Source organism: Doryrhamphus excisus, linkage group LG6 (assembly GCF_037039965.1).
Source record: "Doryrhamphus excisus strain RoL-2023G ecotype Guam linkage group LG6, RoL_Dexc_Guam_v1.1, whole genome shotgun sequence".
Lineage (NCBI taxonomy): Eukaryota > Metazoa > Chordata > Actinopteri > Syngnathiformes > Syngnathidae > Doryrhamphus > Doryrhamphus excisus.
In genome coordinates, this window is record NC_136362.1 from 12,983,132 (window position 1) to 13,009,943 (window position 26,812).

The window sequence follows — 26,812 nt, forward strand, 5'->3', positions numbered from 1 at the left end:
TTAATTACGGTAACATTTTTAGCGTTATTAATGTTTACGTATCATGTCAGGCCACGCCTCTCTGGTTGGTTTCAGCTTGAGGTCACCAACAGATGGCCGGACATTCTCCTACTGCAGACTTCATGGTTCCATTTAAGGTCCTAAAGCAGCAAAACAGCCCCAGACCATCACACTACCGCCACCATATTTTACTGTTAGTATGGTGTTTTTTTTAATGAAATGTGGTTTTACTGTAATGGGACGCACTCCTTCCAAAAAGTTCAACTTTTGTCTCGTCAGACCACAGAGTATTTTCCTAAAGGTCTTCGGGATCATCAAAATGTTTTTTGGTAAAATTGAAACAAGCCTTAATGTTCTTTTTGTTCAGCAGTGGTTTTCATCTTGTTTTTTTGCCCGGTGTCTTTCTTATGGTGGAGTGATGAACACTGACCTTAACTGAGGCAAGAGAGGCCTTTTGTGACCTTTCGTGACCTCTTGGATGAGTCGTCGCTGCCATCTTGGGGTCATTTTGGTTGGCCGGCCACTCCTGGGAAGGTTCACCACTGTTGTATTTTTTCACGATTTATTGTTGATGGCTTTCACTGTGGTTTGCTGGAGTCCCAAAACTTTAGAAATGGATTTATAACCTTTTCCACACTGATGGTTTTCAATGAATCTCTCTTAGATTCCTTTTTTTTTCTTCTTTTTTTGGGTGGGTGGGGTGGGGGTCACATAGGTTTTGATTTTTTTTCTTCCTTAATGTTTGTAGATAATGGCTCTCACTGTGGTTTGTTGGAGTCCCAAAGCTTAAGAAATGGCTTTCTAACATTTTCCAGTTTCGATTTCAATCAGTTTCTTTCTGGAGAGAAGCGACATCACTTTTTCACACAGGGCCATGTGGGTTTGGATTTTTTTTTACCCCTCATAATAAAAAGTTTAATTTAAAAACTGTATTATGTGTTCAGTTGTGTTGTCACTGCCTAATATTTACATTTGTTTGATGATTTGAAGCATTTCAGTGTGACAAACTTGCAAAGAAAAACACTTTTTCACTGCTCAGGAACGTGATATGGGCTAAGGACAATACGCAGGCTTCAGTCAACACAATACACACCTTGTGAGTGAGTGAGGTTTCACTTCCTGGTACAGAGCACAAATCACCAGAAAGCTGCGTGAGAGCAGAAGGAACCTTTTCCCCTGCAACTTTTCACACTTTTTGTCCAACATGCTGCTGCTGATGCTGTTGGCTGTGGCTTTGACCTCGTGTGCGGCACAGACGTCGGGTGAGTAAACCACCACGATTCCTGAAAACGATCCTCAATGACAGCAAATCCTGTCCTATGCTGCTTCACATGTTGATACACATTTGAAAGAAAAGGCTGTTTTTGAAATGATGCTATGAAATTCAGGCGTACAGTGTAGTTTGGATCTGATTTATTGAGTATTTAACATCCTTTTACTTCTCTCATACTGTACTTCAGGCACTGTGACGCCACCTTCAAATTCAACAGGGGACGGTGAGTGTATTTTTTCTACTTCCAACTTCCCTGTGATGAAGTCTGAAGTAAAACCAGTATATTTATTTTGAATTGCGTATTATTTTGGCCCACAGTCTTGGCCATAATTGAGACAAGAGTTGAGTCCCAACTGGTGTTAAACGAAAGGGATGTGGACTCAGTTATACATGAGGTAACCTCAAACCTCCACTTAACATTGAAGTAGGCCTTGAAGAAAATTAATAATAATGTTTATTATTTGTGTGTTTCAGATCTCTCAACTCATCCTTGAGAGCGGCTCAAATGTGACGTTCACCCTAACACCAAAGAAGATCATCAAGATTTAAAAGATGTTTCTGCTACATCTTATTGGTATATTATGTTATGAAAAGGAATAATAATGGCTTACATCATTTGCAGTGATTCACTCTAAATATATTGTTGAATGTTAGCATCCAATCAAACACACAATAAAGGTCTGTATGTGTCATGTCATTTGTGGTTATCATTGTTGTTGGTGTACAGTGTATGAGAGTACCAACAACAATAATTATCTGCAGGAAATTAGCATTTTACGAGCCGTACTGTGGATTGCAGCGCCAGTTCCTGTTCTGTGCTCTATTTCGTATTTGCTTGTGTGTTATGCTTTGTTCTGACTCACATGTTGCTGGGAGACACGGTTCTTCAACCCTATTTCAGCTGTTACCATGATGTCTGAGGTTACGTCACGTCTAAACCTTGATCGCCACTTTTACACAAATCAATTTGATATTTTTACACTTAAGACATGTGAACAATTTTTTACTTCACTTGTGTTTTACACTTATTTATGTCATTTTTATTTTTTAGTATTTTTTAAAGTCATTTTTACATGTTGATGTCATTTCATTTGAAACATGCAAAGCATCTTTGAAATAATCTATAAATAAATGTATTGTTTTTATTTTATAGCAACTTATTATTAATTTGTTTTTGATACTTAAGTTTTGTTTATTTTTTATACATTATTTTTTACATGTTGAAGACACTTTCATTTTATTTATTAATAATAATTAATAATAATAGTAATACTTTTTACACTCAAGTTGTTTTTCTTTTTTTTAGATTTTGAGGTCATTTTAAAAATTATACTTTTAAAATATTTCTTTATATTTAATTACATTTTATTCAGTGAATTTTCATTTTTATTTCATGTTGAAGTCATTTTTATTTTTATTTATTTTTATTTGTTCCACTTTTATGTAAATCATTTAAAGTTTTTATTTTGTTTATTTACACATTTATTATATTTATTTTAAAAAAATACTTTCACAGTCATTTTATTTTTTGGGATTTTTTTCCACTTTGATTCAAGACATTGTTTATATTTATTCATTTATTCCTTCATTTAATTAGTTTGTTTATATTGTTTCTTGTATAGAAAAGCATAAAATCTTGTTGGAGGTTCTTGTAATAGCGGTCTATGTAAGTGGCATAGTGTGTCCAATTAAGTGAAGTAATGAGCAGTCTCTTTTTATCTGTTTTTATATCTTTAGAATGCACAGAAAAGACAAAAAAGTGCAGTTTTCCTTTAAGGTCCGCTTTCTTTGATTGACATTCCCCATGTGCTGTAAATGCATTCCTTTACACTGGGTTACATGTGTGACAAAAGTAGCAGTAAAGTAGCAGTGTGACAAATACGGTTTGAATGACTTTTTCTGTGGGAGCCAAAGGAGACGATTGGTGCTTTTCATCCACATTCCTTACACTTCCACTGCCAGGGTTAATTAACAGGTTAATTACCAATTATTAAGGAGAAATGTGACCCAGGCAGAACAAACGCCCAACATGTTAACAATTTACAATGGCAGATGAACTTTGGCCAACTAACAAAACACTGTTTTTCTGGCGCTCTTGGAGTGACAGCGGGGATGACCAATCACACGTTAGATAGGCAGAGCCAATTGTTCCGTTTGGTCCTAGTGCTTGTCTTCTTTTCATAGATGATGAAACAGTGTTTTTGGACAGTAAAAATTACAAGGGACCAAAAGTGCCTTACCCTATATCCCAAATTATGTATCACGTGACCAATAATCCCTTGCAGTTAATTGGTAAGAACTGACCATAATAAGTGGATTGATGCAAAATAGGACTCCTTATTTCTAAATGGAATAACCCGTTTATGACCTCCTAAATACAGTTTTTAATAATACTAGAGCCCTCTAGAGATGAAATAACACCCCTATAGTCACCTTTAAAGTAAATGTATGACTATAGTTGACGTATTAAGAGCAAATAAGCCATTTAAGACATAAATAAGACTGTGTGTTGCTGTAAATGTGAGTCAGGATGTGGGTTTTAGTTTGGTGTCGGTTAATAGTCTGTGTTTTTATTGGGGATTATTGTGCTTTTTTTTTAAACGACGGATTTTATTACTTAAAAAAAACATCAGACCAACAGTAAAATATGGTGGCGGTAGTGTGATGGTCCGGGGTTGTTTTGCTGCTTTAGGACCTGGAAGACTTGCTGTGATAAATGGAACCATGAATTCTGTTGTGGCTGAAGAAAAACCAAATGAAGACTTTGGAGTGGCCTAGTCAAAGTCCTGACCTGAATCCTATTGAGATGCTGTGGCATGACCTTAAAAAGGTACTTCATGCTGGAAAAGCCTCCAATGTGGCTGAATGACAACAATTCTGCAAAGATGAGTGGTGCCAAAATTCCTCCACGGGAAACGCTTGATTGCAGTTGTTGCTGCGAATAACCAGTTATTTTTCACACAGAGCAATTATGCTTGAAAACGCCTGATATAAACAAATATATATATGTAAAATTTGCTTCAATATGCATATTTTGTTGCTAATAAAAAGCCATATTCAAGCACAAAAAAGCATGAAGTATTAACTTGTATATGTTTGAAAAACTGTGAGAGTGTAGCTGCTCAATTCAAGCGGCTGAAAGAAAGCTGGGAACTCCTACTATGAAGTATAGACATGAGAAACATGTGCCATATCCTAAACACAGCATATATTCTTACAGACTAAAATATCTGTGTAGTGTGACCATCTCAAGTTCTTTCCCATGTTAGCGACCGTGTCATCCATTGGGGATGGTTCTTTATTCCAATGTGCCACATGTACCCTGAGCCGCCCTTTTAAGCCTTCCAAGCAGTCCGAGTGGACAGACAGATTCCACACTGTGAAGCTCACAGCAGATTCTAGCATCTTCCGTCGACCTGTCTCCACTATGGACCTGAAATTCCTGTTGACAGCTTCGCTTGTTATTCTTGGAGCGGCGCTCAGCATCTCTTTGGCAGATAAGGCAGCACAGTGCAAAATCAAGTGGTAATGTGGATTTTTTTTTCTATTTCTCATACATTTTAACATTTTAATTCATGAATAACGTTAGTCAAAAATATAACATCCTAATATAATACATACAGTATGTCATTACGTAATCCAGGGAGACATTTTGTATGTTACGCTGACTCATTCCAGGAACAAAGAGTATGCAGTACAAATGGCTGGTCTATGTAGGTTCAAGGTTCAAATAGAAAAGAAGGTAGAAAAAATGTCAAATGAACAGAAACCAATAACTAAATTAATAAAGATAGAGCATATACCTTGTATAATTGTACAATAACAAAATAGTGTAGTACCGTATCCATTGCAGGACAGAAATTAAAGTAACACTAACGACTAAATTGGTGAAGTTAGACTATTGTACTCTTTCTGTATTTAATTTATGGCAAACTACATAGGCTTGATCAATTTTAGCATTATTACTGAACACAAAATGCAGTTTTTAAATGAAAGTTTTTATTATTAAGGAAGGAGAAAAAAATCAAAACCAACATGACCCCCCCCCCCCCCTCCGCCATAACTTAAGTGATAAGGTTATAAATTAAAAAATTTAAAAATAAAAAAAAACATATGGGACTCCAGCAAACTACAGTGAGAGCCATTAATACAAATGGTGAAAACATACAACAGTAGTGATCCTTCCTAGGAGTGGCCAGCCAACCAAAATCAAGAGGTCAAAAAAGACCCCACAACAACCTCCAAAGAACTGCAGGCCTCACTTGTCTCAGTTAAAGTCAGTGTTCATGACTCCACTATAAGAAAGACACTGGACTAAAACCAAGACCAAAACCACTGCTGAACAAAAACAATGTTAAGGTTCATCTCAAATTTGCCAGAAAACATCTTGATGATCCCAAGACTTTTGGGAAAATACTCCCATTACATATAGTGGAAAAGTTCCCCCAAAAAATCATACAAACAGTAAAATATGGTGGTGGTAGTGTGATGGTGTGGGACTGTTTTGCTCCAGGAGTAATCACTTTTTTACACTTTTTAGGGCCATGTAGGGTTTTTTTCTCCCTTAATAATAAAAAAGTGTCATGTAAAAACTTTTGTGTTCAGTTGTGTTGTCATTGCATTGCAGGTTGTTTAGCATCCCGTGTGATGATGTCTACGGAAAACTAGTGACCCAGATCAAGGCCTGGCAGGTCGGACAACACTGCCTGGACGCAGGAGAGACGTGCTCGTATGAAGTTAGACCATCTTTTTCTTTTTTTTTTAACTGACACTGACACTTGCACAGTCAAATTAGCTTTCTAGAGTAGTGAGCATTGGAAACCAATTGGACATGCCCTAGTTGTTTTTAATGCTTATATATTCAGTATGAAGATGCAACCTAACTATGAAACTACCATATAGTACCTACTACAGTATGTGAGCATGTTACCTGATGTCTAACAGACTGAATATGAAATTGTTGCAGCTTGTGTCAACTGCTCCCTACCTGATAAACGCCACGCACACCTCTCCCAAGACAAAAACCGTGAACAAACTTCAGTTTCTTCTGGAGCAGTCAACTGTTTGCAGAGTGACAGTATGTTAATTTTCATTCATTCATTTTCTACCGCTTTTTCCTCACGAGGGTCGCGGGGGGTGCTGGAGCCTATCCCAGCTGTCTTCGGGCGAGAGGAGGGGTACACCCTGGACTGGTCGCCAGCCAATCACAGGGCACATATAGACAAGCAACCATTCACACTCACATTCATACCTATGGACAATTTGGAGTCACCAATTAACCTTTTGGAATGTGGGAGGAAACCGGAGTACCCGGAGAAAACCCACGTTATTCTCATGTGAACATTTTTTTCATTTTCTAATACACCAATTCTGTGTTTATTGTGGTTAATTGGCTCCAGGTTCCTTGAAGTAGGATTCAATATTACTGTATTAAACTTAATAAAATGAATATTTCCTATTTAGAGCATAGAAAACTTTCTAAATAGGGTCTTTAACATTATTAGAGCCCTGTAGACATGAGTAACACCCCTATAGTCACCTTTACACTTATATTACCCAATATAGTAGACATTATAAGCTTCTATAAGCAATTTAAAACATAAATAAGACTCACACTTGAGTGTGGTTCAATTAATGTGTGGACAGGAAGTGATGCCAGGAATTCAGAATAGAGTTTTAGCCTGTATTATTATTATGATGAGCTTCCTAAAAACATGTCCATTAAGCAAACCAAAGCTAATTGATGGATCATTGGGTGGACAGTTGGATCATGAGGAATTTGTCCGTTATTCCCATTGTTGATTCTATGGATATGTTGTTTCTATTAGATATGTGGATAGTTACATGGATATGTATGACAACAGCATCAGGAGAGCAAAAGAAATCATAGAAATGATGTATTGTGTGTGTCATACTGTTACTAAACACCCAATGAAAGGTTACCGGGTTATTTTCAGGGAGATGGAACATCTCATCCCTCCAAAGATCCAGCAGATAGCCACACCAACTTCTGCAGCCTCCAAAACCTGATGAACGGTCAGTATGTACTTACATTCTACAGGGATTGGTCATGTACAGGATGAATATGATCTAGATTATTATAACTTTTAAACAGGGTTGCAAAATATGTAGGAAAAAAATCTAGAAACATTACACAGGAAGTGTAGCTTGGGAATTTTGGATATACAGTTGGACAATTTCTATTGGTATATACATAAATGGCGTCATTTGTTGTCATCGGCTAAATGACCTGACGCTAGCATAATATTATATTAGGACAAAGCATGTCACAAGGTACCCAACTCACAAGATGAGACAATGCACGAAAACAAGATAAGATGAGAAGTACAATGAAAAAATATGACCGTAAAAACAACACACAACAACAATTTCGCACAAATTGACACTAAAGTTGTAGTTGAGTTTGTAGTGATTACATTCAAGTCTCATTTCAGGAAGCAACCTGATTGAAGCGGAGGGATACAAACGCTTCACCAACAAATGGATCTGTCCCGGCTTTGAGGACGCCAACTGCACCTTGTCGTAAACCGGAAGAGCCCTGAACACATCATTTTTACTTGCAGTGTATGTAAGATGACAAACGTTTATGTTGTATTGTTGTACGTGCATTGAAACGCAATCCATATAATGATTAAAGCAAGAGTTGGGCTTTTTTTGGTACAACATGAAGTTGTATGGCATCCCCATCAGTAGTGTAAGTTCATCAACGGTGACTTACCCCCTCATTTTGTCCCATGAGCCGACTCCTGGTTGACTTTTGGTGGTTTAGATAACTAAAGCGTTTTGCTTCTGTAAACAAAAGACGATTAAAAGAGTAATACAATAAAAGTAATAGTAAGGAAACAATAGCTCTTTCTGAATAGCTATCAGTGCACTCAGAATGAGCTTGTCAAGGAGGTTATTGTATATAACAATATAACATCTGACTTTTACAAAGAACGCTAAACTCATCACCCAGCAACTTAACACCATACATGCATACCTGAGAAATATACAAATATATACCAAATGCCTCAGTGGGCGCTTGGCGGAGCTAATGGTAAAGGTAATCTTTTAAATATTGTTCCACTCGCAAGTCATCGAGGAAACGCTTTTTCTACCAATCACAAGCTACTCATGGAAGTACCAAAACTATTTTCACTTCTTCCCATAGTGTATTATTATTATAGTCAAAATAGCTCATTCATTCATTCAGTTTTGACCGCTTATCCTCACGAGGGTCGCGGGGGTGCTGGAGCCTATCCCAACTGTCTTCCGGTGAGAGGCCAGCCAATCACAGGGCACATATAGACAAACAACCATTCACACTCACATTCATACCTATGGACAATTTGGAGTGGCCAACTAACCTAGCATGTTTTTGGAATGTGGGAGGAAACCGGAGTACCCGGAGAAAACCCACACATACACGTGGAGAACATGCAAACTCCACACACAGATGGCCAAGGGATTGTTCTCGGGTCTCCTAGCTGTGAGGTCTACACGCTAACCACTTGACCGCCATGCAGCCAGTCAAAATAGCTGTGTTTTTTTATTATAAACTTGTATTGGTACTTGTATATTTCTTAGGTACCCTTTGAGTGTTAAATTGCTGTATGATGATTTTAGCCTACTAGCTAAGATGACACCGTGAGTCAGACTGTTATATTGAGTAATGACCTCCTGTGATTTCCAAAATGTTGATAAGCTCACTGTGAGTTTTCTCAAAGTTTAGTGGGAGTGGAAATTAAAGTAATATAAATACTGAAAAGAAGCTCATAGGAAGTCAGTGCAATACTACACATTGTAATGTAGGTGCTTTAACCTTTCACCTTAAGGTTGAAGTATGTGTCCATACATTACTGGCTCGGTGTACCAAAGTGGTATTTCCTATGTCACACATTGTTAGTGGTCATTTATTTGCACACAGTAATCATTGTAGAGTGATATGTGAGAATACTAACTGACAATATACAGTGCATCCGGAAAGTATTCACAGCGCTTCACTTTTTCTACATTTTGTCATGTTACAGCCTCATTCCAAACTGAATTAAATTAATCTCTTACCTCAAAATTCTACACAAAATACTCCATTATGACAATGTGAAAAAGTTTTTTTTTGACTTTTTTTGAATTTATTAAAAATAGAAAACAAAAAAATCACATTTACATAAGTATTCACAGCCTTTGCCATGAAGCTCAAAATTGAGCTCAGGTGCATCTTTTTTCCACTGATCATCCTTGAGATCTTTCTACAGCTTAATTGGAGTCCACCTGCAGTAAATTCAGTTGATTGGACATGATTTGGAAATATAATAACTGTCTATATAAGGTCCCACAGTTGACTGTGCATGTCAGAGCACAAACACCAAGCATGAAGTCAAAAGAACTGCCTGTAGACCTGCGAGACAGGATTGTCTTGAGGCACAAATCTGGGGAAGGATACAGAAACATTTCTGCTGCTTTGAAGGTCCCAATGAGCACAGTGGCCTCCATTATTTGTAAATGGAAGACGTTTGGAACCACCAGGACTCTTCCTAGAGCTGGCCGGCCTTCTAAACTGAGCGATCGGGGAAGAAGGGCCTTAGTCAGGGAGGTGACCAAGGCCCCGATGGTCACTCTGTCAGAGCTCCAGCGTTCCTCTGTGGAGAGAGGAGAGCCTTCCAGAAGGACAACCATCTCTGCAGCAATCCACCAATCAGGCCTGTATGGTAGAGTGGCCAGACGAAAGCCACTCCTTAGTAAAAGGAACATGGCAGCCCGTCTGGAATTTGCCAAAAAGCACCTGAATGACTCTCAGACCATGAGAAACAAAATTCTCTGGTCTGATGGCTTTCGTCTGGCCACTCTACCATACAGGCCTGATTGGTGGATTGCTGCAGAGATGGTTGTCCTTCTGGAAGGCTCTCCTCTCTCCACAGAGGAACGCTGGAGCTCTGACAGAGTGACCATCGGGGCCTTGGTCACCTCCCTGACTAAGGCCCTTCTTCCCCGATCACTCAGTTTAGACGGCCGGGCCAGCTCTAGGAAGAGTCCTGGTGGTTCCAAACGTCTTCCATTTACGAATAATGGAGGCCACTGTGCTCATTGGGACCTTCAAAGCAGCAGAAATTTTTCTGTATCCTTCCCCAGATTTGTGCCTCAAGACAATCCTGTCTCGCAGGTCTACAGACAGTTCTTTTGACTTCATGCTTGGTCAACTGTGGGACCTTATATAGACAGTTATTATATTTCCAAATCATGTCCAATCAACTGAATTTACTGCAGGTGGACTCCAATTAAGCTGTAGAAAGATCTCAAGGATGATCAGTGGAAAAAAGATGCACCTGAGCTCAATTTTGAGCTTCATGGCAAAGGCTGTGAATACTTATGTAAATGTGATTTTTTTGTTTTCTATTTTTAATAAATTCAAAAAAAGTCCAAAAAAAACTTTTTCACATTGTCATAATGGAGTATTTTGTGTAGAATTTTGAGGTAAGAGATTAATTTAATACAATTTGGAATGAGGCTGTAACATGACAAAATGTAGAAAAAGTGAAGCGCTGTGAATACTTTCCGGATGCACTGTACATTCCATCCTTTAAGTACCAACACACAGCGTGTCAGTCAAGTCAGTACACAAAGTCACTCTTTTTCTTCTGCTAATCTGATGCATGCATATAGTCTACACTCACACTTACGGACAATTTGGAGCCTCCTATTAGAATGTTGTCAGTGGGGGCCTGCATTGCAGTGCATGCCCATAATTAAATTGTTGCAGTTGGACAGGAAACCAACTAAAGCCCAAGTATTGATCAATATTGATAACCAACATTGGGATCAATGTGGATTTTAGATCGATCCGCACAAGCTAAACCCTGCTAGCTTCCATTCATGCTCTAAGAGGAGATTCAGACAACTTTTGCCTGCGTTTATTTCCATTTTAACTTGTGTAGATTGGGAGGGGATTGTTCAGTGTTCCGAGATTTTGTGCCACGATTGAACGATACTTCCATCTCCTCACGATTACAGCATTTGATTCATCTTATATCACTGCCACGCAGCAAAGTCATGAACTTGGCTTCTTTAGGTTTGTGATTTGCATCGGTATAAGTCATTTTCATATCATTGGAAGCATCTATGCCGGTAAACAAAATATATAGGCCAACCCTAGTAGGAAGCATAGCTGATTATTGGACACTTTTGGAGACTTAACATGAAAGCACATATCAGTCTTCTCAAAAGAGTGGACGTAGAAACTTGAGGATTTACTGTTTGTAAAACCCTTACTTTGTATCTATTTAAACATCTGACCTAATATTGACTATTTATATTGCATCAGTGTAGAAATACGACACTCCTCTGATGCCCGATTTGAAAAAACTACACAGAAAAAAAACAAAATTCATTATGTATTTGTCAAGTTTTTTTTCACTTTTTGCCTATCACAGCATCTAAAAATGACATGCACATGCCAATTATGCAAATTAGACAATGATCTAAGACACCACCACACATACATTGTAGTCCTGTGGGAAACACTGCTGTGGTAAAATGAATGCTGTCAGCAGTTGAAAGAGGTATGTGTCCGGCTTCAGTGATGCAAACGGCAAGCGGTAAGTCAAAGATAGCATGTCAGCCGTTGGTGTGACACTTCTTAACGTGCATTTTCAGGGCGTGCTTGGCGATGAAGCTTCGCGAGCACGTGGTGCAGACGAAGGGTCGCATTCCCGTGTGGATGTTGAGGTGAGACTTGAGGTGCGCGGACTGCGTGAACCTCTTGCCGCACTGCTGACAAATGAAGGGCTTTTCTCCTGTGTGGATGCGCATGTGAACGTCCAGGTTCTGAGACGTGGCAAAGGTCTTGTTGCAGACGGAGCAAATGAAGCGCCGACCTTTGCCTCCCCCGTAGGCGTCGGCTAGGTCTCCCGTCTGGTACTCAAATGTTGTGTCATTGTGGCCGACCGGCGCCGAGCCTGAGACACTGATCATCTTGAGGCCAAAGGCGTCGCCGGGTAGATTGTGGTCGAAGTGGGCCAATGTCACATGACTCTGCAGCGGCTCGCTCCATGCACTGTTTATGTTATTAGAAGACGGCCCGTCCATCACAGCACTTGTGGACATATATGACAAACGACTGTCCTGGCCCACAAGATGAACCTCAGGTTCTTCCAGAGGAGCGAATGACGGACACGACTCAGCCGCCGTCGTGTCATCAGCAGCCGACGTGGGGGAGCAACCAAGAGTGTCTGAGTACATGGTAACCCCGTCCTGACCTCCCGCTTTCCTGTCCAACTCCTTGTCTCTCACTCGATGCCTTTTCTTTTGCCGGGTGGTGGATGATGGCGTGACATCCTCTACTGAAGACAAATAATTGTGGAGTTACAGTTTAGTTCCGCCCCTTTCAGATGACATCATCACTCACCTTTCTCAACGTCAGAGTCTTCATCTTTGATCAACACCACGTCAGGAAGCTGCAAAAAAACGCAAAACACGTCAGCTGTCACCTTAAGACTAATACCAAAACATCACAGGTTTGAGACCCATAGCATAGCACTGCTTAGCATAACATTACCAAGGTTAAAGGATGGAGCAAGACAGCGCTCTGAGGATTGGTGGACAGGACCTTTGTCCCTCTGATGTCATAAACAAAGATATAAAGTACAGCACTAGAACTTTACTGTGACGTCATATCTGGTTGTAAATATAATGTAACTGTACTGGAATCAGTTATCAAATCATTAAATAAGATCAAAACAGATAAACTAAAATTTCTGCTCTAACAACTAACACAAGCGATTGATTAAATCAACAGTATAAACAATATGCTACCGATTTAACTAATCAATTTGTTACACCGGGCGTATATTCATGCTCACACCTCCTCGCCGGACATTTGAGCGTCATCGCCGGCTTCACCTCCTCCGTCGCCCGGCTGCGTCTGCTCGGCCTCCTTGCTGCCAAAACTGCCCCGAACCACGACAGCCTCGATGAGGTCCAGTCTGCTCTTGAGCTGCTGGTTCTCGGTACGCAGGCCGGCCAAGGCTCCATCCACCAGCTCGCAGATCTCTACCACAGCCGCCTGGCTCAGCGCCGCCATGATGACGCTCAGCTGCTCCTGTAGAGCTTGTCCCGTTAAGAGAGACATTGTGTTGCTGGACCGGACCGAACAAAACCGAACCTTCTACTCAATGACAGAACTTGACTGTGAGGGTGTTACTTTGGAGCACTGCTTCGCGGACTATTACATCAAATACAAAACGTTCCACTTCCGCCCACCCTTCCGGCGGAAATGCACAGATAACATTACAAAATAAAATTATTTATTAGCACGCGAAAGTCAATACAAGTAAAAAACACGGTCGTTTCCAAAACAGACTTAAAAAGTCCCTGAGATAAATATGAGTTGTTTAATTGTGGTGGACGGGTGGTTAGCATGTTGGCCACACATTTTTGGCATCTGTAGAACCACGTTTATTTTTGCCGTAAATTCATTCTCCACATTCACAGCACACTTCCGCAACAGCCCTTTAAAATAAGAGCATCATTTGCCTTATGTCTGTGTAAACGAAAAATTAAAAATATCTTACACATTCAGTTGGAATTGCATGGCACAGGCATTACAGTTCGGTGAAGATTTAGTAGCAATATGTGTAGAGGCTGAAATTCCATTAGAAAGTTTTACGGTTTGTTAGCGATAAATAATCGTGCTTTTCAATTTGAGACAAATGTATTTCATTACATGCCTTAAGGATTGTAGCTTTAGATACAAGACCCCACTGGATTAAAATTTGATATTGTTTTATATCATCATATGGCGATACATCCCCAAATCATTGTGGTATATGCCAAGGTATGAATATGAGTGTAAATAATTGTTTGTCTATGTGCCCTACGCTTTGCTGGCAACAGTATAGAAGATGGATGGATCAACCATTGAATGCACTTGGCTCAACACTCAAAGTTGTAGTTTATTTGTTACCTTTTTATTAAGAAACAAACATGCTGTTGTGGAAAACCCAAATGTCAACAAATTTCTCACCCCAGGCTCACACTGAGGGCTTGTCTACACGTTGCAGGCTATTTTTAAAACCGCTTATTTTACCCTGTTTATGAAAAAAATGATGTCCACGCAACCTTGTATTAAAAAAACAAACAAACGTGTAACCCTATAAATGCATTGGGTTATTGGTGTCCACCCCAACAGGTTTTGAAAACCTGCAGGCTCTTGTGGATTGGCCAAATAGTGGAAAAATAACTTTGTTTGATGAGATACCCGCTTATGTGTGGACAGGGCCTGAATCCGCTGCAGCCGCCCGGCATTCTGGAAGATTTAAATCCCTGTTGTAGGTTCACATTAGCTTAATGCAGTGCAGCTCTGGCTACAGCAGTTTTCAGTGGGGGAGTCAATGAGTGCCACTTTGCCTCAATCTGGGCTGGATCAGGATCGGAGCTGCACCGTAGTCAGTGTGAGTGTGGTTACAGGGCTCAGCTGTCAGCCTTACAGGAAGTGCTTACAGGAAGGCCACACAGTGTGAAGTCATGATGATGAAGACACCATCAGGACGGTTGAAGGTCTACAATAAGTTAAAACTTGTCACACACAAGCGTGAGTACATTTATTTGGGAAGGAGAGTCACCCTTCCTGCAGGTGGAGGGGGGTGGGGTATGCTGGCTCTGCAGGGTGGTGTTTCTGCAAGTGGATGCGGAGGTTCTGTTTGCCAGCAAACCTCTTGGTGCAGTGCTGGCAGCTGAAGGGTCTCTCGCCCGTGTGGACACTCTGGTGGGTCTTCAAGTGGCCCGACTGTGTGAAGCGCTTCCCGCACTGGCCGCAGCTGTACGGACGCTCGCCTGTGTGGACGCGCACATGTGTCTCGAGGCTGCGTGAGGACGTGAAGCATTTGCCGCAATAGTTGCAGACGAAGCGTCTGTTGAGGCGGTTCTGATCCAGAGCCTCCAGCTTGTGCGCCACCAGGCCCAGCGCTAAAGGGAAAGCCGTGGTTAAGTCAGACATTTTTTCTAATGTCATCGGCCGGTGGTTCTGCTCTAGATGCTGCCTGTGAGAGGCAGCCATCACGCTCGGCAGGCCCTGATTGGCCCATGGAGGGCAGAAGTCCACCTCGCTGGTGTCGGACCATGAGCCAGGCAGCGAGTCGACCCGGTTCAGTTCACCCATGGTACGACCTCCTGAAGCTAAGACCAATCCTTTCCTCTGCGCTGCAGACAAGACTTCTTCATCTGACTCGGAGGCCAAATCAAACATGTCTGTTACGTCGCCGGCGCCACCTGCTAGACCCGGAGATTCTGGAGCACTGACAGAAGGCTCGACGAGGTGTGTGTCATTATTTTCCCAAAGCTTCACATCAGCTGATGGGGTGGCAGACGTGCCAGATGGACCCCCTTGACCATCATCTGGCGATGGTTGCAGCACCGCTCCTTGAAACACACAGACGTTATGTAGACGCCAACATTAACATGTTAATATCACAGCATGTGATTCCACTTTCATACCATCCTCATCAATGAGCTTCTGGTCATGGGTGTAGTTGGCCACTTCCTGTTTGATCACAACATCCCCTTCACTCGCCTGTGAGAAGAGAAGTTTTCTTTCTAAAAAAATCACGTAGATGACACCCTCATCAAGCAGCATCCCCTTCTATCAAATCTATGAGGACCTCAGTGACCTCTCACCTCTGCTGCTGGTGCGGAGGAAACGCTCGGCCCACTTCTCCTTCCACCACTTTCTGAATTGGAGACTTCTGATGTTACACACACTGTCATAGAATGAAAATATAAACGATTTAAAAAAATATATATATTTGTTTATACTCACTTTCTTTTCACTTTTACATTCTAAGAGCTACTACTGTAGTACAATATTGTAGTATAGCACATAGTACAATGTTTAACTATGATCCAAATAAAATAATTCTAGCTACTACATCATACTACTCCTACAATATAAACATTAAGACAGAGTGTAAATTGTCACCACTTGATTAAGTACAATGTTTGAAGGGGACCTATTATGCTCATTTTTTGAGCCTTTGTATTGAGTTGTGGACTCCTATAGAGCAGCTACAAACAATAACCTGCACAGAAAGAACCTTTAAGATTTTCCAGAATCTGCAACCATTCCCGCTGTATTTCCGTGGATTTTGTGCTTCCCGTGAAAACTGTTTTAATTTCTTCCACCCACAGCCTGACCCCAGCCAGGTATGCCCACTCCGCTGTGGTTGGTCACACTCTGCTCAGGACTTTCGGTGTTGTTCCGCTAGCTGTCGAACCCCACTTTATAGGAGTTGATAATAAACAGTGATTTATCCTTTTAAAATGCCAGCTTTTCCTATACAGCCATATGTGTTGGATCCCGAGACTGGACGGGACTGACATTGTGTGCATGTGAGCTTCCCAGCATGCCGTGTGAATACCCGTCAACATTTGCATTTGACAATAACAGAAATTTGGGGGCAAATAACAAATTGTGGTCTTTCCAACAACATTTTTTAGGCCAGTTTATTATTTTTACAGTGAACACTTATGATAGCAGTATGTGTAATAGTACAATAATAGTGTGATATTACTACTATGGTACCAGTATGGTATTGAACTATGGTTCAAATAAACAATCCAAACTATTATCGTACCGTACTGCTATCGTAGTAGCAGTAGTAATAAGCAGTGGTGAAACAGTAGTACAATATCAATACTCATAGTACAGCAGTAGTTGTACAATAGTAGTTTTAACAGCAGAGCCCAGTGTATTACAACTATAATATGCTCAAATTTAACTTTAAAGATTAAAGGCTGAAACAAACCGGCGCAGCTTGACGTTCAGCTCAAAAAAATGTAAAATTTAATTCTCAATTGTGTTCACCGGCTTTGTCGCCTGCGGCCTAACACTCACCGGTGGTTGAGTCCCCGGTCTTTCCACAGGGGTCCTCCTGGCTCCCGGGGCCCAGGACGGCCACCCGCCCACCGTCGTGTCCCCGTGCGACGATGGTCTCAATGAGGTCCAGCTTCCTCCTCAGGGCCTCATTCTCCTGGCGACTGCGGCTGATCTCCAGTTGGAGGACGGCGTAGCTTTCGTCTACCAGGTGGCTGATCTCCGCCACGGCGGCCCGGGTCAGACCGTCCATGATGGCGGCAAGCTGCGAGTGGAATGCCACCAAGCTCTTCATCGCCATTTCTCTACCGAGGTGAGGGTCAAATAAGTTTTTTCAAGCTCCCAGAAAGAGAAGAATGTCTGACTTCGTTGGTTGGTTGAGTGACGCGCAGCCCAGCCGTTTCTTTGTTTTGTTGTTGTTGTTTTTTTTTTGCTTCTTCTTCTTCTTCTTGTTTTGGTTTAATGGTTGCAACCATGACTTTAAAAAGGTGCATACCGCCACCTACTGAACAGAGTATGTATCAATGGGCAAGTGACTTATTTTATAATCAGATGAGTAGGAGAGAAATCAAATAATAGTACTACTAAGAATAATGGTAATAATTATTATAATAATATAGTATTATATTATTATACATATTTATACTAATGGTAATAATTATTTTAATAATCTATATTCTTTTAAACAGTCCTAAAAACGCTAAAAACGCAAAAGCCCAAAAGTCAAAAGTAATGAAAAAAAATTGTAATAAAAATTCATTCATTCATTTTTGCAGGGGTGCTGGAGCCTATCCCAGCTGTCTTCGGGCGAGAGGCAGGGTACACCCTGGACTGGTAGCCAGCCAATCACAGGGCACATATAAACAAACAACCATTCACACTCACATTCATACCTATGGACAATTTGGAGTCACCAATTAAGCATTAGCATGTTTTGGAAACCGGAGTACCTGGACAGAACATGCAAATTCCACACAGAGATAGTCGAGGGTGGGATTGAACTGAAGTCTCTTAGCTGTGAGGTCTGAACGCTAACCACTCGATTGCCGTGCAGCCCTTCTGACGTGTTTGCATGTTTAATATGGTGTTCAGAATATTTCACCGGCCAATTAAGGAATTAATTGCAGGGCCTAAATGGCCCCCTGAGCCACACTTTGGACACCAATGACTAAACATGTTTTTGAATTAATTCACATGAGATTCAAGGCGCTAATGAACGGCTGATATTTAGGTATTAGGTATACCTTCAACGGCATGATTCATTAACCACAGCCACTCATCAAAGTCTATGACAGCTCATCTGTGCGACGCATGCTGGAAGACTTTGTAACTGTTGTCTTTTTTCCTACACATAAGATACGATAACGATAGTTCTAATGCTGAGTGAGACCCTCCGGTGAAAAATGTTTGTATCAAACATGACATCGTGCTTGAATGAGTGGCGACATCATATTTACATCAAACGTGACATCACGGTCTAGGAAGGGCCTGAGTTTGAAGCATCAATCAGCAGGAACATTTGTATCATTCTGGATCGTGACATCGTGAATAAATCTACTTCCTGTTTGGATCAAGATGGATGGTGAAAGTTACATCTCCGGTCAGGCGCTCCTGGCCTTGACGGAGAAATACTTCCTGGGGATTTCACCTGCGCAGTGGGCCTTGTTGGCCGCAGGTGTACGTGACCCCGCCATCGATATGCTCCTCGCGGACATGTGCGGTGAGATTGTGCAGACGGTGGCCACGGAGGTTCTGAGGTTGGTGGTGCCGGTGCTGGTGGAGCACCTGGAGGGCCGCGCCTCCCCTGATGAGATGAGCACCGCCATCGAGAGGTGCACCCCACAGCTCGGCGACCGGATCATGACCACATTCGCCGCTGCCGCCGATGTGCCTGAGATGGAGTTTGTGGGCGCCAAGCGCTTCACAACCCTGATCGAGAATGAAGCCAACGTGAGAATGAACTCTGTGTTAAGCTCCGCCCTCAGCAGTGAGGGCCAATCAGAGCCTATGCTTTATGTTAACGCTACCATGTCCAGCGTCAACACGCTGTACGAGATGGTGAGCCACGCTCACAAATGTTTGTCTTACTTGAGCAAGATGACTCAGCGCTTCTACAAGATGAGCGGCTTGACCCCTGTGGACATGGAGGCCGCTACACGGGCCGTGGCAAGAATCCTGCTGAAGTGGGCCCAGGAGGGGCGGGACAGTGATGACGGAGAACTCACCGAGCGCTCGGAAGACGCCCAGTCCACAGCACAAGACATCATCCAAACCATGATCCAACTTCAGCAGCAGTCCGAGCGCGCTGGCACCAGTGTGGCCACCGTGGTGTCAAAACCTTGCATCGACATGAGCGCCATATTGGAAAAGGTCAAGCGTTTCTTTGCGTCACGACCCAAACCCTCCGCCAGCACCGACGAGCTCACCGTCAGGAGCTCACTGAACGAGGTGCGCTGCGCTCAGTTCATGAAGATGATGGCGGGACTCAAGAGCATGTTCAAGAAGCCTAAGCCACCATTTGTGGTCAGCCTGCCGCTGCGTTCGAGCCAGAACACCACACAGCCGTTGGCCACCGGCAGAAGCAGCCAAAAGATGTCCAGGGCGTCATCGCAACCTCTGACGGAGGAAGAGCTCAACAGCGAGTTTAACAGTCTCACCTCTGACCTCATCGACCGGGAATTGGAAAGCTGCAGCGAGGACAACCAGCAGCAGCTGACAAACACCGTGTACGAACACCTAATAGCCACACAGCAAGACACCACTAAGACGGTCCGACAGCACTCGTACTTGAACGTCCTGTACGCCATCACGGACGATACCATCAAGAAGTACCTGCAGCAGATGCGACTTTGGCTCAAAGTGCTGCGAGTCAACTGCAAGAGTCGCGTGGAGGTGTCCGGCGCTCTTAATGACATCGACTCGCTCATCTCTAGCTTGAGTGGCGGCGCCGAACCCAGCCCGTCAGATGGGGCGACGCCGAGCGGCAGCCTGCACGAGGCGCACATGAGGAGCCTGGTGAGCGCCCTCATCGTCACGCTGGTCATGCGACTGTCATGGGATTATAGATCGTGCACCAAGATCACCACCATCTTGCCCATCATCAAGCGGCTGTCGGAGAGGGCAGTGAAAGAGATAAGCCCCTCCCTTGCGGCCGCCCTCACGGACATGGACACCTACAACATCGTGATCCAAGCGGTGGCTAAAGACCTCTCCAAGGAGTTTGACACTCCTCTGCTAGATCAGGGCTTTGACAACGCCGTTTTCAAGCATCTCAAGTTGCAAATCCAGATGCTCACTGGTGAAGTACCGAATATTGTGCGGCCTAAGAACCACTTCTTATCCAACATGGGCAAGGTCCTCTCCAGGCCTTTTCAGAACCTCTTCTGCCCGGCAACGCACCCGCTCCCTGACTTTGACTGAACCTTGTCTCTGAACTGTTTTTCCCACACAAAGCCTACCTGAATGTCAAGTTCAATTAAAATTGTTTTGATGTCTTCTGTGTTTTTATTGGACGTCAGAGACTGGTGCTTACAGTCACTTCCATCCATTTATTTTCTATGCCGCTTATCCTCATCAGTGTTGTGCAATACTCTTTTGCAAGTTCACTGTGCCCCCCCCCCCCCCCAAGGGGGGCCTACTATTTGAGAAAAGGTGAAAGACTGGCCTGGTTTTTAAAAGAAAACTAAGACAACCCATATCACTTAATACTGTTCACTGTTTACAATTATATATTGTTCTAGTGGAATTGTAGAACAATAAAGTATTTTCTTCATCTATGCTTTATAGCCTATGCATGTTTGTTTCTCCACGCCCCTTCAGTTGTCCCATTTGCTTGGTTGGTAGGGCTCAGCAGTCAGTGTAGCATAGTAGCACCGTTTTTGACAAAATGTGTGGGCTACTACACATTCACCCTTACTCTCACATATAGACAAACAACCATTCACACTCACATTCATACCTATGGACAATTTGGAGTCGCCAATTAACCTAGCATGTTTTTGGAATGTGGGTTTCCGGAGAAAACCCAAGCATGCACGGGGAGAACATGCAAACTCCACACAGAGATGGCCGAGGGTGGAATTGAACCCTGGTCTCCTAGCTATGAGGTCTGCGCGCTAACCACTTGATGGCCGTGCCGCCCCTAATATTGTTATATTGTTATAATATTGTTATATTGCATCATGCTATCTCTATTGGTACATGTCTCATGATTCATGAAGTGTGGATAAAAGCATTTTTTCCCGACAACTCGTATTGAGCAGCTGCCCATGATAACCTGCACAGAAAGTTTTCTAGATCTTCCAGAATCTATTCCAGCTGTTTTTTCAACACTGTGTGTTTTAATTTATTACCCCTACATCTCGCTTCCGGGCACACCCACTCCACTGTGATTGGTCCCACTCAGTTTGTACCGCTAACAGCTTGTACCCCGGCACGCCCATACAATGAAGTGACATCACAGTGAGCCAGTGTTAAAAGAACCGCTCTGAATGTCAGGTTCAAACTCCTGTGACACTTTTAAAAACACTTAAATACAGAAATACAGAAGAGACAGACAACAATATTTAAAGTTACTCGCAGCAAGGAGAGTGAAACCACATATCAAGTGACATGCCACTCCACTCTGAATATGCAGTTCACACTCCTTTTTATTCTTTCGGGGGTCCCTACTACATGGTCGTGCAACTCTAAGGGAGGGGGGAAGGCAGTTGCACGAGCTGTATTTGTTTGTCTCTGTGTGTGTATATGTGAGAGTAATTAATTATATTTTTTTGTGACTTCTTATCTTGACACATTCTTGCAGGATTAACATGAGCATCTGCAGGTTTGTTGCTGGCGCTTCCAGACACCACCAGGACCTGGGGGTCACTGGGGGTCTCTGATCAGGGTTACGGGAACATTTCTTCTTCAGCACATTCAAACACTCTTTTCTATTGTCGAAGCAAATGGATATTAGGGTGATAACTGACACTATATTCATTTGATCTACATTTCATTCCAACACTGAAACAGAGCGTTCAGAGCCACCCCTAACTTCTTTCAGGGATCAATTCCAAACTTGATAATACAACATTAATACAAGATTCTAACATTTATAGGTCAGAAAAGTGGAAAAAGCATAATAGTTCCTGTTTAAAACATTTGAAAAGAATACAAGCAATAAGATGAATGTATTAAGTGCTAAAAGATTTAATCAAAACATTATTTATAACATTCATTTATTTAAATAGATTAAAAGTTGTGCAAAAAAACTTTCAAGATAAATATTTAAATGTTGAAAAAGTACAAATGTGAAGGAACTAAAATGAAGCTTTCATGTTTTACATGAAGCAACTATTCAATCAGAATACGTGAGTGATTATATGCAACTTGAATAGGTCGCAAGATTCCTACTCATTATACTCACTACAGTACTGCTAAATATGTGTACATTATTAGTAGGATGCATTCGCTTCTTGGACTATGAGTGTGTCCTTCAGCGTTCTTTTGCTGTGGAAACAAGATGCATGTCGTCTCTGGACTGTCCCGTGATTTGGAAATGTATCGTTGAAGTCAAAATCCTTTTTTGAATAACGTTAGTAAAGAAAAAAATTGTATTGAAAAACTTCAGTGGCTTTAGTACAACAGCCCCCTCTACTGGTGCCCGTACATGGTGTGTGTGTGTGTGTGTGTTGTAGTTCTGGTGCCGCTGGGTCACTCGTTCCGTGACGTGATGTCCTGTAATCATTTGAAGTTGTTAGTGTCAGAAAAAAAAGACAAATACATTTTGGGAGGAGCGACTCACCTCTGTTTTGGCGCGCCTCCACCCCCCCATCGGACCAGACCTTCTGATAACTGAAGCAGAACCAATAGGAGATGAAAACATTTGCAGCCTCAAAAATGAAACACATTTATTGCTTATGTAACACTCACACATGCACGCCAGCAGCAGCATGCACACCATCGCGGCCGCCGTAATGGCCGCCTTCACGCCAGCGCACCACAGAAGACAACTGCCAGGAAGACCAGAACGTCAATACTTTTCTTCTTTCTCGTTGGAGACACTTTAGAAAAAGACATTTTACCTCCACAAGACCAATATGGCCAACATCAAGACGATAAGAGTCTTTGTCACTGAAACATAAAAGAATTACGATAATGAAGAATTTGAATTTTCATAATAAAATATAGTAAGAAGAAGAAACGCAAAGAAGGAGCACCTGTGCGTTCGGGTGCAGGCTGAAGGCAGCCATTGGTGTAGAAGGCCAAAGGAGGTGGGACTTCAGAGAGTCCACCTATGGACTGGGTGAAGCATTCCTTTGATTGACAGATTTCAGAGCAAATTTCCTCCTGGATGATCTGTTTAGGTAGCCTGTCTACTTTGTCGGAAGGGGACGGTGCTTCAGTGGGGTCTGAATGGAGAAAAAATATATATTTTAAAAAATTGTAAACATCCATCCAAACCTTCTTCTATGCAACTTAGCCTCACTAGGTTACTGGGGGTGTGCTGGAGCCTATCCCAGCTGACTTCAGGCAAAAGGCTGGTTGCCAGACACTTTCACATAAAATGAAAGTTTTGAATTTAAATGACGACACTGAAAGCTGCATCACAGACAGGAAGTGAAATATATTCACCGTATGTGAAGCAGCTGCAGCCGTCATCTGGTTCTGGGTGGACTGGCCCGGACTGGTTCGGCTTCTCAAGCTTGGTGAAGCCTTCCTTCATGGCCCAGTCTCCAATTGGCTCCCAGACTTGGTCTTGGTCTCTCTCCTGCTGGTCACGGTCTAGGTCCAGGTCTTGGCTCTGGCCTGTCCCAAACACACCTCTGAAGACGTTGTGGTCCAGCCAGGATTGGCAGGTCTCTGAGACACCGCTCAGCAGGCGAGCCAGGGAGCTGCGAGGTTTACGTCTGCGCTTGAAGACTCTAGAGACCGACAGTTTGGGGGGGGGGGGGCAAAGATGACAATGCCTCCTCGCAACTGTCATGATGGGAACTATTTACAAGTTTGAGACTATGGTGCGTAGAACAACTGTCACCTGTGGATGTTCTCTTTGTAGGACACGTTGGCAGCGCACGGCGTCAAGGACACGTTCCCATGGTCATCCCACAGGAAACTGTCATCGGTGACGGCGTAGTAACCGTTGGTGAGGAGGCGAGGCGAGCGGCGGCAGCAGCAGCTGTGGCCACCGCCCTCTGCAGATGAGTAGCACATGTAGGACGAATCGGGAGACAAGAGGGATACATCCAGGCTGAGGGGAGGAACACCATTAATAGTACCAGTTCCTCTCCAATCCACTGGGATGAGACAAAGTTTTACCTTTGGTAGGCGGAGCTGGACCTCAGTCGCTTTTTTATTGGTGAACCTGCAGAGACGACATGTCAGCATCGAACTAATGTTGTCATGATGATGATGATGAAGAACATGACATACTGGTGACCGCTCCAGAGAAGAAGAGAGACATAATGGCTGTAATGAGCAGGAAGTCCTGAAAGTGAAAACATTCAATGATTAAAATACTTTCACGTCTTGAAACACTAAAACAACAACACACTGGTGTGTGTGTGTGTGTGTGGTCTCACAGGAAATAGACTTTCCTAAGGCCAGTCAGGGTCCGGTCGAAGTTCTTCCTTCAGACTCCGTAGTGGCCCGTCAGGAAGTGTTTACATGGTGCTGTCTGTGGAGGGAAAAGAGAAACAGGAAATGGCACCCATGTGACTCATGTTGGAGGTTGTGGACAAGGTTTTACTTAGCTTGAGCTAAGATCTCTGTGTGTTCTGGGCTATAGTCTATAGGCTACAGCCTTTGATATGCTAACTCTGCCAACATGTGAGCCGCCTAGCAACAACATGCTCAGTGCTGGAAGGGTATGTTTGTCTAAAGGAGGGTTGTTTTATAAACGTTCCCACCAAAGGTCATATACTGATAAAATCTAAAGATGCAGGGGCCACTTTGACATTTTTAAAAAAGCAACCTGTGTAGATATGCAAAGACAAAACCCAGGTTTTCTCAGAGGACTCCGGCTTCCTCCTACAGTCCAAAAAACATGCATATTCATACTAGGTTAATTGGCGACTCCAAATTGTCCATAGGTATGAATGTGAGTGAGAATGGTTGTTTGTCTATATGTGCCCTGTGATTGGCTGGCCACCAGTCCAGGGTGTACCCCGCCTCTCGCCCGAAGACAGCTGGGATAGGCTCCAGCACCCCCGCGACCCTTGTGATGATAAGCAGTCAAAAAAGACAGAATGAAAAAAAAGAAAACAGGAATAAAAAAGAAAATATGATGGTAACTGCAGCACAAAACCGTCAAACCGACAGATTGCACATTAAATTACTTTTTAAAATATCCATTCCCATTATTAAATAATATTAACGTATCATGACATAATATTAAAACAAATTTGCTTAATTTCTTGGTTTTGTTTCTGTTTTACTTTGAGTTTAAATCACTCGTGTTGGCAATTGGGAGTTTCCCAGGATGCTTTGCGGCGAGCCGATGATGCTGGAGAAAATTGCGTCACCGAAAGTGTAGAAATGGACAAAGCAAACCAAATCAACTTTAATGTCGACAGCTACACAAAAGCTTTCGTATAGGTACTATTTGAATAGGTCAAACAAACAAAAAAAAGATTATAAATGACTGAAAATACTGAAATATTCATATAAATAACGTTATTAAAGTCAGTTATTTTTAGACACATTCCTGAAATACTTCCACGATGAAGTTAAGTATCCTCTAGGATAAGACAGTAAGTAATAAGTAAACGAAGTTATGATTAAATAAGACGTTAACGTTGGCTTCAGTTGTCAACTAGGTGTGAGTGTATTTTAAGCAGTACAGTTGTAATCCACTTTAAGACGTCGTAAAGTGGATACGCTGCTCATTCTTTCATGTTTTTGATGCAGAAGAGTGATGTTCATGGACAAAATGAGACAAAAAGACACTTACTGCTCGACGATTGTCTGCCTTTTCCCCTGTCGGAAGTAAGAAATGTTTCCGACCAAGTAGACAAATTTCCAAGTTGTTGTAGTGATGTTTTCCTTTTGGAATTGTTTTCTGCAGTTAAAAAACAACAACAAAGTCACATTCGACGGTTATCGAGTGTTATCGAGACGCGCCCACAAAACAGAAGCGCCCCTTTCAAAGTAAAACTACATCCGGTAGCGAGTTTTGAATGCATGAAACACTTCCTGCGTTCAAGTCAACATGAAACACTGGCTGAATTCCAATAACAACTGAGTTGCGCTCATTGACTTCCTACAGCCCTCCCAGCCGCTATCATAAGTGTAATTTAATTTCTCTGAAAAGCTGAAGTGAACTTGGCGAGCTCTACCATTAGAGAGCTGAGGGAGAGCTTCTACGTTGATGGTCACTTGCGTTATTACCCAAAATGCATTGCCGTGGTGAAAGAAAAATACATCCATGGGTGACAGTAATTAAGTAATAAACATAAAACACGGTTGTTTGGAAGAGGACTCATCAAATGAGCAAGGTAATGATTCTGGCTGTGTGTAAATCCGGGGTCTGTCGACTCCTCGTGCGCATTTTCGGGCAACGTGACGTCATCACGTTCATCCTTTTATCATGTTTATCATGTATAAATTAGAAAGTCTGCGAAGGCTCCTCCAAAAGTGTCCCACAGTCTGCAACCATCCTTCGTGGCCAGTCATATCCCAAGAATCTAACAAAA

At 42.4% G+C, this 26,812-nt stretch overlaps 4 protein-coding genes and 1 long non-coding RNA gene across 7 annotated transcripts; 2 read left to right on the top strand and 3 right to left on the bottom strand.

Moving 5' to 3' along the window:
- The first annotated feature begins 1,096 nt into the window (after window positions 1-1,096).
- Window positions 1,097-1,970, top strand: LOC144898563 (uncharacterized). Its single transcript, XR_013627455.1, has 4 exons — window positions 1,097-1,262; window positions 1,461-1,496; window positions 1,592-1,668; window positions 1,748-1,970. It is a non-coding gene; the product is annotated as an uncharacterized LOC144898563 (long non-coding RNA).
- A 2,516-nt stretch (window positions 1,971-4,486) lies between these two features.
- LOC131125747 (uncharacterized) lies at window positions 4,487-7,937 on the top strand. The gene is made up of 5 exons (XM_078790985.1): window positions 4,487-4,798; window positions 5,901-6,009; window positions 6,240-6,350; window positions 7,231-7,309; window positions 7,729-7,937. The coding sequence occupies exons 1-5, from the start codon at window positions 4,536-4,538 to the stop codon at window positions 7,818-7,820; spliced, it is 654 nt and encodes a 217-aa protein (XP_078647111.1). The 5' UTR covers window positions 4,487-4,535; the 3' UTR covers window positions 7,821-7,937.
- A 3,685-nt stretch (window positions 7,938-11,622) lies between these two features.
- LOC131125756 (uncharacterized) lies at window positions 11,623-13,531 on the bottom strand. 2 transcript variants are annotated; one of them, XM_058067597.2, is made up of 3 exons: window positions 13,134-13,531; window positions 12,678-12,726; window positions 11,623-12,609 (listed from the first exon to the last, which is right to left on the bottom strand). In XM_058067597.2, the coding sequence occupies exons 1-3, from the start codon at window positions 13,398-13,400 to the stop codon at window positions 11,888-11,890; spliced, it is 1,038 nt and encodes a 345-aa protein (XP_057923580.2). In that variant the 5' UTR covers window positions 13,401-13,531; the 3' UTR covers window positions 11,623-11,887. The 2 variants fall into 2 exon arrangements, with proteins under 2 accessions (XP_057923580.2, XP_057923579.2); XM_058067596.2 differs by having other exon boundaries at window positions 11,631-12,612.
- A 695-nt stretch (window positions 13,532-14,226) lies between these two features.
- LOC131125712 (uncharacterized) lies at window positions 14,227-17,583 on the bottom strand. 2 transcript variants are annotated; one of them, XM_078791449.1, is made up of 4 exons: window positions 17,160-17,583; window positions 15,944-16,011; window positions 15,764-15,839; window positions 14,227-15,688 (listed from the first exon to the last, which is right to left on the bottom strand). In XM_078791449.1, the coding sequence occupies exons 1-4, from the start codon at window positions 17,437-17,439 to the stop codon at window positions 14,889-14,891; spliced, it is 1,224 nt and encodes a 407-aa protein (XP_078647575.1). In that variant the 5' UTR covers window positions 17,440-17,583; the 3' UTR covers window positions 14,227-14,888. The 2 variants fall into 2 exon arrangements, with proteins under 2 accessions (XP_078647575.1, XP_057923499.2); XM_058067516.2 differs by having other exon boundaries at window positions 15,944-16,026.
- A 4,135-nt stretch (window positions 17,584-21,718) lies between these two features.
- Window positions 21,719-26,282, bottom strand: tmem71 (transmembrane protein 71). The gene is made up of 11 exons (XM_078791032.1): window positions 26,071-26,282; window positions 24,701-24,791; window positions 24,552-24,606; window positions 24,438-24,483; window positions 24,157-24,369; window positions 23,754-24,043; window positions 23,309-23,530; window positions 23,204-23,252; window positions 23,052-23,131; window positions 22,924-22,973; window positions 21,719-22,856 (listed from the first exon to the last, which is right to left on the bottom strand). The coding sequence occupies exons 3-11, from the start codon at window positions 24,580-24,582 to the stop codon at window positions 22,833-22,835; spliced, it is 1,005 nt and encodes a 334-aa protein (XP_078647158.1). The 5' UTR covers window positions 24,583-24,606; window positions 24,701-24,791; window positions 26,071-26,282; the 3' UTR covers window positions 21,719-22,832.
- Between the last annotated feature and the right edge of the window lie 530 nt (window positions 26,283-26,812).

Excerpts from the sequence above, each read along its gene's own strand:
- LOC131125747 (XM_078790985.1), top strand. The coding sequence starts at position 4,536 with ATGTTAGCGACCGTGTCATCCATTGGGGATGGTTCTTTATTCCAATGT. Across the intron at positions 4,799-5,900 it reads GCACAGTGCAAAATCAAGTG|GTTGTTTAGCATCCCGTGTG; the intron begins GTAATGTGGATT and ends ATTGCATTGCAG. Across the intron at positions 6,351-7,230 it reads CAACTGTTTGCAGAGTGACA|GGAGATGGAACATCTCATCC; the intron begins GTATGTTAATTT and ends GGTTATTTTCAG.
- LOC131125756 (XM_058067596.2), bottom strand. The coding sequence starts at position 13,400 with ATGTCTCTCTTAACGGGACAAGCTCTACAGGAGCAGCTGAGCGTCATC. Across the intron at positions 12,727-13,133 it reads CTCAAATGTCCGGCGAGGAG|CTTCCTGACGTGGTGTTGAT; the intron begins GTGTGAGCATGA and ends GTTTTTTTGCAG. Across the intron at positions 12,613-12,677 it reads AGACTCTGACGTTGAGAAAG|TAGAGGATGTCACGCCATCA; the intron begins GTGAGTGATGAT and ends ATTTGTCTTCAG.
- LOC131125712 (XM_058067516.2), bottom strand. The coding sequence starts at position 17,439 with ATGGCGATGAAGAGCTTGGTGGCATTCCACTCGCAGCTTGCCGCCATC. Across the intron at positions 16,027-17,159 it reads GACCGGGGACTCAACCACCG|TGTGTGTAACATCAGAAGTC; the intron begins GTGAGTGTTAGG and ends ATTCTATGACAG. Across the intron at positions 15,840-15,943 it reads CCTCCGCACCAGCAGCAGAG|GCGAGTGAAGGGGATGTTGT; the intron begins GTGAGAGGTCAC and ends CTCTTCTCACAG.
- tmem71 (XM_078791032.1), bottom strand. The coding sequence starts at position 24,582 with ATGTCTCTCTTCTTCTCTGGAGCGGTCACCA. Across the intron at positions 23,253-23,308 it reads TTTGCGTTTCTTCTTCTTAC|TGACAAAGACTCTTATCGTC; the intron begins TATATTTTATTA and ends TTTATGTTTCAG. Across the intron at positions 23,132-23,203 it reads GCCATATTGGTCTTGTGGAG|TTGTCTTCTGTGGTGCGCTG; the intron begins GTAAAATGTCTT and ends TCTTCCTGGCAG.